The 15,176-nt window shown below is 46.2% G+C and overlaps 1 protein-coding gene across 1 annotated transcript in view; it reads right to left on the minus strand.

Annotated features, from left to right (window-relative positions):
• Window positions 1-15,176, minus strand: part of MSH4 (mutS homolog 4) — a 1,782,190-nt gene that overhangs the window by 968,801 nt on the left and 798,213 nt on the right. The window contains exon 11 of the mRNA XM_085599942.1: window positions 2,015-2,079. Within this exon, the coding sequence (XP_085456068.1) occupies window positions 2,015-2,079 (65 nt within the window). The remainder of the gene's footprint in view (window positions 1-2,014; window positions 2,080-15,176) is intronic.

Genomic DNA, 15,176 nt, shown 5'->3' on the forward strand with positions numbered 1-15,176 from the left:
AGCTTTACATCTCAGTCCCTATAGTTTTTTTTTTACCAATCATTTATACGTGCTGCATACAAATTAGCATATTTGTATGCTTATCGCAAGAGTTTCAGAAACAACCAACATTGGTCAATTTTGTATACTAATATATATACGGTGCTGTTCATCTATTTCATATATTTTTTTGTTGTATAGACCACTGTACCGCCATGTCTATAAACCTACTACAATATGGCGCCCGGACTTGCACCGAGTCCTATTTCCACTATTCTTCTCACTTCACGTGATCATTCAATGGCGGTAGCTTTCTGCTCACTTCCGTCTTTATATACCTTGGCGTCTTTCTGCACCTACTGCATCACAGCGTTATCAGGCGCTGTCATGCGCTTTCTGGCCACATCGCGGGAGATTCGGTAAGTTCTAGTATTTTTGCTATTCCTCCCTCTTTTCATGCATTATTTTTTGTAAGAGGGCCTCGGCCACCATCGTTTCCTTATGACATTCGGTACCTGTTCTCCATATTGATTCTAGACTCTGCCATCCGTACTGTGACTACCCCATGCCTGCAGCACGATTTGATTCCGAAACTAATTTTGGGGGGTGAGTTATCATTTCTGTTTGCCTTTTAATTTTGGCGACTTTATATATGTTTACTTTTTTTTAACGTTATACACGCGTTTGACTATGCTCACCATATTTCCTTATTTTTCTATTATCTTTTATTTTTATTTTAGAATCTCGCCTACTCCCTTAGTTATACATATGGATGCACACAGCTACTCTTTATGCGATACTGGATTATATCATTAATCCTTTTGTGAACGCATTACGACTACTGAACCTTTTTTCTAGTTTCTATCATCATATAATGGGGGTGAGTCATTATTTACTCTTGTGCTTGTTGATTACTCACATAAGCACTATCTCTCTGTCATTAACATATACATCATTATTTTTGCTTTGTTCCAGTACATTTCCTTGTGCTATTTCATGGACGTACTTTGCTACTCAGCTTTTTAACATTGGACCACACTATCAGTCCTTTGGATCAATAGCTCATGTGGTTAGTGTGATCCCCTTGTATCTACACACTCTTTGGGTGAGATAGTTTCTAGTCTCTATCTTGCTTATCTCCATTTGGATAATCACTCATGGGTTTATTCGGATCATCTATACTATGGGTAGACATATTATTAGGTCTACCCATCCTTCATAGCTTTGCGCTGTCTACGCATGTTTTCACTTTATTTTTTCATTATACATCTTTGTCCTGGTTCTGTTTTTTTCTGATCCACTCTCTTCGTAGCCTACAATCTTCAGTGATTTCTTTCTCCTTTATTCTCTTTTCTTTCACAACACCTGGCTCTTCCTCTTCTATATTTTCTATAAGGCCATTAACTTTCGCTTTTTTCTTTAGGCCTATGTCTAACACATTGTTATTTTCTTGACATTGACTATGCAATTTGGACTGTTTAGCCCATCTTTTTAAAAATATGTATTTGACTTAAAGTTTTTTATAGAAATTTTCATGCGTGTTTTGATTTTACAGCCTTGAAAAAGGCTTTGTACTTATTTGTGTACAGACGAAACACGTGTTGGCCATTTCTTCGTACACCACATGCACTGAAGATTATTAAAACTCATCGACTACATTGGAACCTAGTTGGATCGTCATTTATCTTTGCCGTATTTTTGTGAATATCCTGCAAAATCTTCATATTATGAACTTTGTTTGACACTTTAACTATGCTACTGGTCTGTGTTACATTTTAAGTGGAATTGACCTAGCAAGTAACAATTGGGAGTGCTGTTTAAGCCAAATCTTCTTGATAATTACAAGATGTTGTTAACTCCACACCCCGTGTAATTGCGAACTCCATGCAAACAGGTGTTTCAAGGCGAAAGAGGTTTAACTAATATAACATAATGGGGACGAGGTCCACAATTCAAACCTTGAAATGGTGAATGCAATTTTACTTACAATTAAAGGTTGGCTTGATTTCATACTACAGCCACTGGGATATCTCACCTGTTATCTTCTAATGAAGTATAATAAGCCTTTAATAGAGAAGTCTTGCAGTTTCTCAAAGCAGCCTAAAGAAAAAAATGGGTACAAAATGATAGCTTAACTTTACAATGCATGTCAATGAATGATAGCTTAACTTTACAATGCATGTCAATATTTACGGCTTTACATAAATACAAGTGTACAGAAAGATGTGATAGTTTGACTATTCAGATTTACAGCCAAACTGTTTTTTGCTTGAGTACCACACTGCTAATCAAAAACCTACGTTTATTCAGAACTATTCAATGGTTAGAGTATTCCGGTATAATGTTCTTAACTCTTGCTGTTCATTATTACAAACTCGGTGAAAATGTAACAAATAAAGGTGAGGTGTGGTAGGTTAGCATGTACCATAAAATCTATTGGATTTTCAGGGTTCTTCATATAATTACCGAGTCAGTTGAGGTTAACAGGAATACAAGAGTGGATATTAGCTTTGCGTTAGTATGCCTTTAAAATAAATAATTGATATAAGTCAATATGAATGAAAGGAATATGTTATAAAGGTTCATAGCTGTAAATACAGTTCTCCAGCACTGGTATCTTTCATAGATTTACATGCTTGAGCGATTCTCCACTAGTAGGCTAGGATTGTCCCGGTACATTTTTAAATCAGCAGTATTTGGGTGAAGCCTGGCCTCGCTCAAGATGGCCATGTCCTAGAGCGGCTCTGCCAAGCCAGACTAATGTTATCTTATTAAAGGCTACATTGAAGTTACCAATCTGGTGGAGAGCGTGCTTCTTCATACCAGCGCAACTCACTGAATATGAAACTGTATCCACCTGATGATGCTCCCAACCTCCGGTGGGTAATTCCAAGCTGTACCCCTGCAGGCCATAGATGCGCTACGATGACCAATGGCCACCCGCCTTTGCACTTCCTTACTCCCCAAGGCTGCCACTGATCCTGCTGGTGCTGCTGAGCCTGCCGATTTCTGATGCAGTAATATTAATTGACCTCAATACAAGCAATACCCGTGTCAGTAGCAAGTCAGCAGGAAAGGCATACCGGAAACTTCTCTTTTCAGAGGTGTTGCAGGGACTCCTCACCAGCACCATACATGATATTTAGACGTCGAATACTCACCATTGTCCTTAAACTCGATCATCACCATTGTCCTTACACTCGATCATGACTGAACTCAGTCAACCGTGTTCATAAAGCAGGCAGTGAACATGTGACAGCAGACACAAATAAGAAAGTAAAAACCATCCACACCGAATTGGCTGCTTTCAAGAAAATTGGATGCCATGGACCGCAGGGAGACGGATCTATGGCAGAAACTACTGTCGACCCTAAATGGCAAATAAGTTGTGGGTTCTCCAACGGAAAATGATTACAATGGAAGACTACAGCAGGAAAGACAATATTTGTGGCTTAGGAGTGCGGAAAAAAGAGGATGGAGATAGCATGCAAAAAAGTTTTGAAATAATGGCTCCCGAATCTGCTCTGCATTAAGTCCAAACAACCACTAGAGTTCCGGAGGACGACCAGAAGCCAAGTCAAACAAACGACTACTCAAGACAAGACCAATTATTGCACACCTGTTAAATCATGAGCATGCAAGACAGATCCTCTGAACAGCTAACCAACTTGGACTGTACCATTTTCATGGTCCCAGATCTCCAGCTTTGTGGATTTCTCAAAAGAAACTAATATAGTACAGAGGGTTTTTACTCTAAAACCCCAGATCAAAAAAGAGAGACATTAGTTATGGAGTGATAATCGCACCACAATGATCATCACTGTATATTGTAGAATGAAGGAATACTGGAAGAACTGGAATGATTTTTGGAGACATTCAGAAATACAAAACATGGATATATCCTCCCTCCTGTGCGCGAAGGCAACAGGTCTAAAACACACCCTTAGGCTACCAGTGCTGTCAGACCTTGATATTCACAGAACACAGACCACCCTACAGACAGACCCAAAAGCAGTGCATTGAGGGAAAAAACAGGCCTGACACATACAGAACTAGACAAACATCGATCCCCTTTGAAGAACAAGACTATTGCTATGGGCCACTAGGTGATTAAAGTATGGTTCATATAAGTTCTCCAAGGCTCCATCGACTGGCGGTCTATGGTGCCTCACTTTAAGACTCCCCCAATACTCTTTTGGAAAGAAACCCACCGGTTAAACTTGATTATTTCTTTGAGCGAGACATCCCTAGTGCAAGTAGCCCACCGACCAAAGTTTGTGTTACTTCATTGTTAACACTCTTGACTCTTAACAGTACTGGCCCCTTGCCTTGCACTGCCCTCTTTAGCAATCTTTGTGTCTGACTAACAGGGGGCTATACAGCCCCTGAACATGTTGCCCTACTAGGAACGTATTACATTTCCAGCATCTACTCTTTAAGGTTCGGATTCTTTGAAGGGAGTCACTTGCTTTTCTCTCATTGTTACTATACTATCACACAATCTGCTCAGTGGGTCACCATGACTGCCTCCCTCCTCTGTGTCTCCCTTCAGACCATCACCAGATCTCGTTGAATGTTAACGGTCTGAACAATTACATTAACCTAAAAGAAAATCGTACGTAGTGTTCATTCAGGGAACACAACTCTTGATTAAAGACGCAAAGAAACCGTGCAAAGATTAGGTGGGGCAGGCCTAGTACGCTGTGGGCCCAACTTATAAAAAAGGAGGTGTTGCCATTTTTCTTCATAATAAACTGATTGTCTCTGTCCACAAATCTTGTTCTGACCCTGAAGTTGGATACATTTTTATCAAATTAGCCATTCCTTCCATCAGGTGAAACTTTTGTCTCTTTATGCTCCCAACAGCAGCAAAGCCAGTTTCCTTACTGACATTGGTAGACTGATGACAGGATTTGTTCAAACCAAGCTTATCTTCCGTGAAGGCTGGAACAGTATCCAAGATTTGAAAATAGATAGATCTGGCCAAGCTGAAAAAAGTCAGAACAATGATAGACAATTGCTGAAGGATCTCATTGCGGACCATGCTCTTCTAGACCCATGGCACCTCCTTAAACCATAGCTGAATGCCTCTACATTTCTGTCATGTGTTCATGGAACTGAAACAAGGATTAATTATATCCTTACTGCTGCTTCCTTACTACCACATTTAGTGGGGTTCTGGATATCAGACAGGGGCATATCGGATCACTCACCTACACAGCTGAAAAATGATTGTGGCCTTCTTAAACCTGGGACTTGCTCTTGGAGGATTCCAGCCAAGAATCAAACATTCTGAAGATAAGTAAAATGATAGCGTTATCTCAAGGAATATATATGGACCTCAACAAAGCCTCAGCCGGATCACCACAGATACTGTGGGCTGCTTGAAAGACACATGAGAGGGCAAATGATTATAGACTCAGCTCATTGCTGCAATAAACCCAGAGAACATCAGCTTCAGTTGAAGACTGAAATAAAAACTTTGAAAAAGCAACATAGAGAACAAATGACACTGAATACTTTTCATTCCAGTGGCGGAAAAGCCCTTTTCCGAATTAAACTCAGGCAATATAAACAAGGAGAGATCTGTAAGGCTGCTAGTCTTACAAGTTATGTTTTATTTATTTATGTATTTATTTATTTGTGTTTTATAGAGCGCGAACTTGACCCGTTAGGGTATTAGATTGTTTTTCAGGATTCACAAGAAGTATACAAGAGACTTCAAGGGGGTTGGTGGATACATTTGGGGTAAACACAAGAAAACTTGTCCTGAAGGGTATCAGAGCGCTTTACATACTTCGCAAATTGTATACAAGAGAATTAGGGGGGGGGTACATTTGAGATAAGCACAGGAAAATACATTTTACGAGAAAACAGAAGGTCCCAAAACCCAGGGTGGGGTGTCCGAAGGTGCCGGATAGATGGCAACAAGATAGACCAGATGAGAGGTAGTAGTCGGAAGTAAAGGGCAGCGGGACAAGGTCGCTGAGGTGATTTCAAGTCAAGATTCAGGAGAGGAATTTGCCCATTAGGAACGATTTGGCATCCTTTTTGAAGCATGCCAGAGATGGAGTTCTTCTAATGGCGGGCGGGAGTGAGTTCCATATTCTTGTTGCGGCCCCAGAGAAGGCCCGATTATACGTCTTTTTTTCTGCAAGCTTGCTGGTTGGAGCAAAAGGTGTCTGGTGGAACGGGGGTTTTTGGCTCTTCCAGATATCACAAGTTTCTGGGCAAGAAATGCCGGGGAGTTTGAGTAAAGGGCCTTGTGCGCGATACATGCCAGTTTAAGTTGGATTCTGGACACAAGAGGTAGCTAGTTTAGAGCTTTTAGGTGTGGAGAAATGTGGTCGAATTTCCTTGAGCCTGTTAGTAGTCTGGCCGCCGCATTGAGGCAGGCTTTCAGAGGGGCCAGGGAGGTCTTGGGCAAACCTGAGAGGGTAAAGAAGCCATATTCCAGTCTAGAGATGACAAGTGCCTGGACTGCCATTTGTAGGTCAGGAGTGTCGAGGAAAGGTTTCCGTTTCCTTAGGTAACTCAGGTGAAATCTGGCTGATTTTGGCCCGTCAAGGGTTATTCCAAGGGATTTGGCAGAGTCCACTATGGTTGGTGGGTAGTTTAAAGCTGTGATCACCTTGATCCATTCCTGAATGTCAGGGTTGGTATTGGGTGGGGAGATTAGGAGATATTCTGGGGGTTTTTTTGTGTTAAGTTTGAGCCGGTTAGAGATGAGCCATTGGAAAGTCAATTTCAAGACCTCATTCAGGGAGAGAATCTCCTCAGGAGGAGATTTTTATGTAGATCTGGGTGTCGTCGGCATACATGTGGTAGGAGATATTTGCGGTGCGTAGTACTTAGGCTAGTGGTTCGTGGTAGAGGTTGAAGAGGGTGTGGCACAGGGTTGATCCTTGGGGGACAGGTTACTGTTGATTAGGAATCTCTGTGACCGGTTTTGGAGTAAGGACCTAAACCATTCAAGAGCAGGGCCATCCAGTCCCATCCTGACTTTGAGGCTTTAAAGTAGTTTTTCGTGGTTGATCGTATCGAAAGCCGAGGATAAATCTAGGAAGATTAGGAGACACGTTTTGCCTTGGTCAAGGGCTTGGACGGCATCCTCCATGATGTGGAGAATGGTGGTTTCAGTGTTGTGCCCAGGCCTGAATCCAGATTGGAAGTCATCTAGTAGGAGGAAGTTGGTGATGTGTTGACTCAGCTGCTGTTGCACACATTTCTCCAGAACTTTAGCTAAGAGTGGGATATTAGATATAGGTCTAAAGTTGTCAGGGGAAGCAGGATCCAGTGACGTTTTTTTTAGGATGGGGAGGACTTGGCTGGCTTTCAGAGAAACAGGTATCGACCCTGTAGAAGGGAGGTGTTAATTATAGCAGTCCAACTAGGAATGATGGATTGAGCGGCGGCAGCTAGGCAGTTGGAGGGGAGTGGGTCATTGAAGTGGTTGATCGGGTTTAGGATCGAATTTTCGAGACGGAGTGTTCGTCATACACTTTGAATTTGGTCCAGTGCGCTTGGTTTTTGGGTAATGCCTGGGGGTGCAGCACGAAGGGAGGGGGCAGATCCGAAAGGGGTTGGGAGTGGGTGGCAGATCTGAGTTTGTTTCCTAGGGTAGTGTTTTTGTCGGAGAAGAAGGAGGAGAATTCGTCTGATGAAATTAGGGATTGAGGGTTTCTTTAGAGGATTTGGCCAGTTTGTTTGATTGGCGTTTGGCCATTTCAAAAAGCTTGCGAGGTCTTTTCTTGGCGTTCCCCAGTTCCGATCTGAAGAATTCTTTTTTTGAGTTGAGGATGTTACTATTATAGGCATTTCTGGCCTGGCGGAGAAGATTTAAGTGTACGGCTGAGGGGTGCTGCCTCCAGTTTCTTTCTGTCTGCCGGAGGGATCTCCTCTCACTGTTGAGGGACCCGTTAAACCGGGGGTTTTTGTCTTTGATTTGGGTTCTTTTTAGTTTAAGCGGGGCAAGATCATCAAGAATGTTAGTTATGGCCGCAGAGAAATGTTCATTGAGATCATTGACCGTTGTGATATGCAGGGAGGGGGGGAGGTCCGATTTGCAGCGTGATCAAGGTTCTTGGTGTCTCTAACCCAACGTTTAGGAATCACGGGCGTGGCTTGGCCGGCTGCAAGATGGCCGCACTCTAAGTGGGCTCTGCCGGACAAGCTAAAAATACGTAATCATCCTGCAGACAACGACACTATACCTGTTCTTGGACAGCATCTCCCGATATGGTATTACCTGAGGCGTTGATCGATCTCAGCCTGTTACATCCGATCGCCTCAGCGACAATGATTGAAAAGCTGTGACTCGTTTGCTGGTCTTTTCCTGAATGTTGTCTGTTGTTATTTCAGCTTGGCCACCCTGCTTCACTGCAGGGGAGTATGCTGAGCTTGCCATGCCCTCACGGGATAATATCCATTCCTAATGTTGTCTCTCTTCTTCCTAGTTGTGTGTTCCTGAGGTGGGGAGGGGGGGTATCTCAGCCTGATTGGGGGGTTGGAGTGGGTGTGGGGTTGGTGGCCCTTTTGGTAATGTTGTTTGGGTTGAAGGGGTGGGGTGGTAGGATTGGTGGGTTCAAGGGGAATGTTCTTGACTATTCTTGTTCTGTTATTGCTTTGTCAGACACAGGGTTTCATATTGCATTATTTGCGGGGGTTGGGTTGGGGTGGGGGTCCTCTTGGTTTTTTTGTTGCTTCATTATGTTTTTCATGTTTTTGCTTTTGCACCATTTAATTCTTATTTGTATGCATCTTCTTATCGCTGGGTCTGTTCGGGGCTGCATGTTAGTACACGGCATCCTCTCTCTCCTGCCAGATATTAATTCCTCCCTCAGAGTCTCCCGCTCATTGAAGTCTATTCCTATGGTTTGGTTGTTCATGTCTGCAGATCCCTGGCGGTTTCAGTGTGCCCTTCACGTGCCCACCCGGCGTCTCATATTGTCCGGCTATGCTTGCTCGAGCACATATGGCGGCTTTTTTTGCTTTCTGGCCTCCTGTATTGCATTCTATTGTTTATTTAGGTTCACAACACTGACAGCATATGTTGGACCTGGAAAGTCCGAGGTCTTAATGACCACCATAAAGCCAGGCTCATTCACTCACACCTACACCGGCACAAGGTCGATATCTGCCTTCTGCAGGAAACCCATCTGTTGCCTGCAAACTCCACCAGACTACAGTCGCGCTACTGGGGTGAAACGCACTCCTCTTTTTATTGCTCCTATTCTAGGGGAGTGTCCATTTTGATAATAAGGGGGCTCCCTTGGCACACTATCCAGGTACTCACTGATCCAGACGGACGGTATATCATCTTGCACGGAACCCTTTTGTCCCAACCAACGATGGTTGCTACTCTGTACGGACCTAATTCGGACGATCCTGATTTTTTCACTCATATATGGCATCTGATTTCTTCTCTGGGACCAGCTGCCCTTCTCTGGGGGGGGTGACTTCAATGTCACGCTTTCTGCAGTCTTGGACCATTCTGGCCCCCACTCTTCCCACCCTCGCTCTACTGCTTTACTCCATTCCATACTCACTGACAACTCGTTATAAGACGCCTGGCGTCACTTCCGTCCCGAGGCCTGTGAGGGTACTTGCGTCACTGGTGCTTGTGGCTGCTGGTCCCGTATTGATCTTTGGGTTACCTATCCTGATGTCATTACATGGGTTACCTCCGTAAATCATATGGCACGCACCTTCTCTGATCACGCGCCGGTCCAGCTTTGCCTTCGCCTCCCTGACTCCCCTCAGCGCGCCTTCACATGGCAGCTCCCTCCGCACGCCCTTCGAAATGCTGTTTTTTGTGACGAGATCCAAACAGCGATTACCAATTACCTTGACTTAAACGTCAGCTCCGTGGACTTAGCGTCTACTCTTTGGGAGGGCGATCGGCCAGGTAAGACTCTGGCGAACCTCCTACGCCCCCCCTGTGCCGCATCGTATGTCATGGCTCTCCGGGATGACGGCCCCACCAGAACCACCTCCCCAGAAGAAATCAAAGCTCGTTTCACAGACTATTACTCGCAACTCTACACCGCCGGTCCCCCCCTTCACGCGAGGCTTTCGAACAATATTTCAATACCCTCATGTTGGTCTGGCCGGAGGACTACCATCGCAAATTCTTAGACCATCCCTTCTCTAAGAAGGAGATACTTGCTGCCATAATAGTTTGACCAGTGATAAGGCCCCCGGTCTCGACGGCCTCCCTGCCTCATTTTATAAGATGTTTGCTTCGCACCTTGAGCCACACTTGGCCGCCATGTATAATGACTCCTTTGACAACGGTCTCTTCCCACCGTCCCTCCGGGGGGCTATGCTTAAGTTGCTCCTCAAGCCAGATAAACCAGCCGACTGTCGCGATTCCTATCGCCCGCTCTCCTTAATTAACATCGATAACAAGATTTTTGCTAAATTATTGGCCTCCCGTCTGCTCCTCCTTATGCCCCTAATTGCCATTCCCGATCAGTCCGGTTTCATCCCTGGCCGTGCCACTTCTCATAACCTCAGGACACTTGAGTGGCCATTTCTATTTTTTCTTTTGCCGAGCCTTGGTTTCAGCAACATCTTTATTCGTAAGATTTCACTCCTCTATACCCATCCCTCCGCACAGCTTCGGATTAATGGTCAGGTGTCCGATCCCATTGCGATTGAGCGCAGCACTCGGCAAGGCTGCCCGCTCTCCCCTGTGCTTTTTGCTATCGCAATGGAGCACCTCGCTGCCAGACTCCGGCAACACCATACTCAGAAGGGCATCGGTTTTTCTGCCCGCTCTCTACTGGTCTCCTTGTATGCGGATGGCATCACGTTGTATGTCCGCCATCCCCAAGATAGCCTCAGCCCCCTCGTGCGTGAGATAATACGATTTGGTGGATTGTCTGGCATACAGGTGAACTGGATCAAGTCTATATTGTTCCCTCTCACAGATGCAACTAAGCAACCATTTACCCCTGATTTTCCCTTTGTATGGGCTTCCGGACCCACCCACTACCTGGGAATTTGGCTGAGTAGGGACTTGGATGACCTTTGGAGGGCTAATTTTGGACGAGCGGTGAACTGGCTCGAATCCAAGATACCCCACTGGAACCGGCTCCCCTTGTCCATGGCGGGTCGCATAGCCATCACCAAGATGGTGTTTCTCCCGAAATTCCTTTACCTTTTCATGAATATTCCCATTCCTCTAACTGCCCATTTCTTTTGCAGGATCCGTTCTTTAATCATTTCACTCGTTTGGGCTGGTAAGCAGCCCAGGATTGCATATGATATCCTCACCCTCTCCATGACGGTCGGCGTTATGGGAGCTCCCAATTTTAAATTATATGCCTTAAGAGCCCAGGCTAGTTTTTTACACTTCAGGGTTCACCCCGCTCCTTATCAGCCGCACCTTGCTGTCGAAGCCGACCTTGCGACCTCTTGGCCTCTGACTACTGCCTTGTTTGCGCCGGCTAGCTGCCCACGGGGGAAAGTGGACACGGTCGAGACCCTGCGCTGGGCTTGGCTGGTACTGTGCAGTTTCTCCAGCGCTCCTACACTTTCGGCCAACAACATTCCGATTGTACGTCATCCTGCCTTCCCTCCTTTGCAACCAACTGGCATGTCTAAACATGCCACCCGCTTGGGATTGATGACGTTGGTGGATCTTTACCCCGGGGATACGTTTTATTCTCTTCCTGACTCTTCTGGTCCGATGGATACTTTGTTATTTTATCAGCTCCGGGCTATTTGTAGGGAGCTTCACCCAACATTTCCCCAACCTCCACCCTCGATGCTTGCTTTTGACTTTATGTATACATCCCCCACTCCCCGCAAGCTGGTAACGAATTGATATGCCCTCATGCTGTCAACCACCTCCATCTCTACTGAGCGCGCACGTTTGGCATGGAGCGCGGAACTAGGTGTGGACATTTCCCAAGTTGATTGGCTATACTGCTGTAATCAGACTAAGAAACTCTCTCCCAACTATCGTTTTCACCTTATACATTTCAAATATTTGCACAGGCTATACCGTACTGTTCAGCTACACAAATTAGGACTTATACCCAACGATAATTGTATGCACTGCTCTGCTCCTGCTGCGGGCTTCATGCATCTCGCTTGGATGTGCCCCAAGGTGTCGGATTTCTGGCTGGAGGTTTGTGCCTCCATCTCTGAGATTACCTTCACCCGGGTGCTCCCCAACCCACCGTTGTGCCTGTTGGGTTTTGTCAAGTTTTCTCCTGACCCCTCTCGTCGTTTGACTGCAATGTTGCTGGTTCTCGCGAGGCGTAGGGTGGCCATGTGTTGGGGTCGTAAACTGGCGCCCAGGTTCGCCCATTGGCTTGAAGACGCTTCGAGATGCCAGACCCTATTGTCTGAGTTCTGGGACCAGATGCCTGCGAGGTCTCGCCCGCCTGACATATGGGGCCCCTTAGTAACATACCTCCATTCACAACCACATTCGAGCAGCACTGCCTCTCCTGCGCTCACCGCCGGCACTCTGCCCACGGCAGCCGCCGGTGTTGGACAGTGATTGCCTTCCTCTTGGACCATTCTCCTCCCCTGGCCAGGCCTGTCTTTTCCCTTGCAGGGTTATCATCACCTCCTGTGGCCTTTTGATATTTACGCTATGTCTGGCGTGTCGTACAGGATAATGTCATTGTCGGATTTTAATTTTCATATGTCTAATGTATTTTGAAGATCGCCTGATGTGTAAGATGCTCTGATATGATGCAACTGTGTATTGTGACCATGTTGAAGTAGTCAATAAAGGTTTTGAAAATTAAAAGAAAAAAACATTTAGGAATCACCGGTTGCGGTGTCCTTGTATTGTGGGTGCCAGGTAATAGGAAGGTGATAGCGTGGTGGTCAGACCAGTTACAAGGGTCTATAGAGATAAGCTTGACTGTTGATTCTCTAGCGATGATCCAGTCTAGAATGTCGCCTTTCGAGTGTGTAGGGAGTGAGCAGACTCGGGTAAGGGCTTGGTCGGCCAGGACGTCTTTGATGGCGTTGACCTGTGGATCCTTGAGATCGTTCCAGTGCAGATTGAAGTCAACAAGGAAAATGTCTTTAGAGGTGGAGGAACCCTTGGCTGTGATGACTTCCATTAGGCTGGCAGTGAAGGCGTCATTCATGCCTGGGGGGTGGTAAAAGATGTGCAAGCTGCACAGTTGAGTGGCGCTGCTGCATATGGAAAGTGCAAGGTGTTCACAGGAGTCTGTAGAATTTGCTAAGAGTTCAGTGTCGAGGAGGTTAGAGCGGTAGATGCAGGCAATGCCTCCCCCTTTTTTTAGATTGCCTGTCCAGCCTTGCGATGTTATAGTTGGGCGGGACTAAGAGGTCAAGGCAGGGAGATGAGGATTAATTGAGCCACGATTCGGTCAGGATTGCTAAATCAAGTTTTTGGCTCAGGATGAGATCAGCGATATCGGTGGCGTGCTTAACTGCTGAGCGGCAGTTGATTTAGAGGCCAGATAAAGGAGGGTCGGAGAGAGAGATGAGAGTTGGGGCGGACAGGGGTACTGGCGCTAAATTGCTATCAACCACACTTCGATTTTGGAGGGTAGCTGATCTGTTGGGGTTGATCACAACCGTGCGGATAGCCTGTTCGATATTCATGTCAGGTGGACTGGGGAGGAGGATGGCTGGAATTTCCTCTTCTATGAGGTCTAGTGGACTTGAGAATACAGGGGCAGAGTTGTAGGAGAGGAGGAGGGCTAGAATTTCTTTCTCCGAGAGGTGGCAGGGCTGCTTGCGAGGGCGAAGGTGTCTCAAGGATAGCGGTAATGGGTGATGGGGGGCTCAGAGGGAAGGGGTGGAGTGGAGTTCCGCGGAAGCTTGAAATTTGAGAAGGAGAGTTCAGTGAGGTGAAGGAGGTTCTTTAGTTCCAGAATGGAGTTATGGATGCTCTGAGTTAGTTTGGCTGCTCTAAGGTGCAGAGATTCAATATCCAAATAAGAGGAAAACACTTGTGGGCAGGTCGGTGAGTCGGGCGCGATTCTATTGGTAAGTGCTGGAGGTAGGTAAGAGGGGCTAGGTCGACTTGTGTTGCAGGCCCTTGGAAGAGTTACAATCTCCAGGTCAGGGGGATGAGCTTGCGGGCAGGAGGCCAGTGGCTTGGTATTGTTTCTGTTGGCAGGCACTGGTAGCATGGTACTGGGGCTGGTTTGACATGTATTGTGAACGCTTGGAAAGGGGATTTTTGGGTGGCTAGGCACGCTTGGCGGTTAGATCGGGGGATCGTTAGGGGTGGGTGTTTGTTACCCTGCAGGTGACTGGCGTATGAGACACAGTGTAGGTGAGGGATAAACACTGGACGGAGGAGGGGGGCGGCCGGATCTCCTTGAGGGATGGCACAGGGAGAGTTGGAATGGGAGGAGAAACCCTAGAGGAAATAGGGGAGACATAATCTCGAGAGCCGTTTGGAGTGGGGAACGGCCCGGGTTTGGTTGTTCTGGTCCGTGCCCTAGATGGGGGTGGGGTGGGCAGGGGGGAGCTGTAGGGTCTATAGAGTGACTAAGCGGGAGGCTATTGTCCTTGCCCATAGGGCTGCATAGAGCGGAGCGATGGATGGGGTCGGGTGGTGCCAGAGGGTGTTGAGGGAGCAATGTAGGAGGCGGGTCGTGCAAATGTTTTTTGAGGAGGATGAAAAGGTCCGCAAATTTGTTGAGGTTTTCGGTTGATGCTTGGATCAAAACGATGCCGTTTTTGTAAAGGGTGATGGTAAGGTCAGCTCGCAAGAATGGGGAGGGCACAATCGTGAGCTTCGTGCCGTACGGAATGTTCCTGGATATGTGTACATTAGGAAGGTGCGAGATGGTTTTGCGCCATGGGGATGTTTTTCTGGAGTAGAAAATGAGGTCATTAATGACTGTACCCTTGTCCGTGCTACATCGTAGGTCAGAAATCAGGGTCTCCAGGTGAATTTTCAGGATGGAGTGTTTGAAGGATTTTGCGGCAGATTTGGAGAGGTTGGAAGGATAAACAAGAGTATAAGAGTTTTCCCCAGCAGAGGTCAGGCCAGGTTGTCAGGTTTTGGTACTCCTCAGGGTCCGAATGATGCAATAAGGGGTCCACCCCTTGACATCCCCAAACTCCAACTGAAAAGTTACAGATTATCAGGGCGATCAATTGAGGGATAGGAAAGGGTACATAAAACTACTCTCATATGATCTCACTAATAGAACATTTATACCTTATCCATCAACGGA

The sequence above is a fragment of the Triturus cristatus genome, chromosome 4_2, assembly GCF_964204655.1.
Source record: "Triturus cristatus chromosome 4_2, aTriCri1.1, whole genome shotgun sequence".
NCBI lineage: Eukaryota > Metazoa > Chordata > Amphibia > Caudata > Salamandridae > Triturus > Triturus cristatus.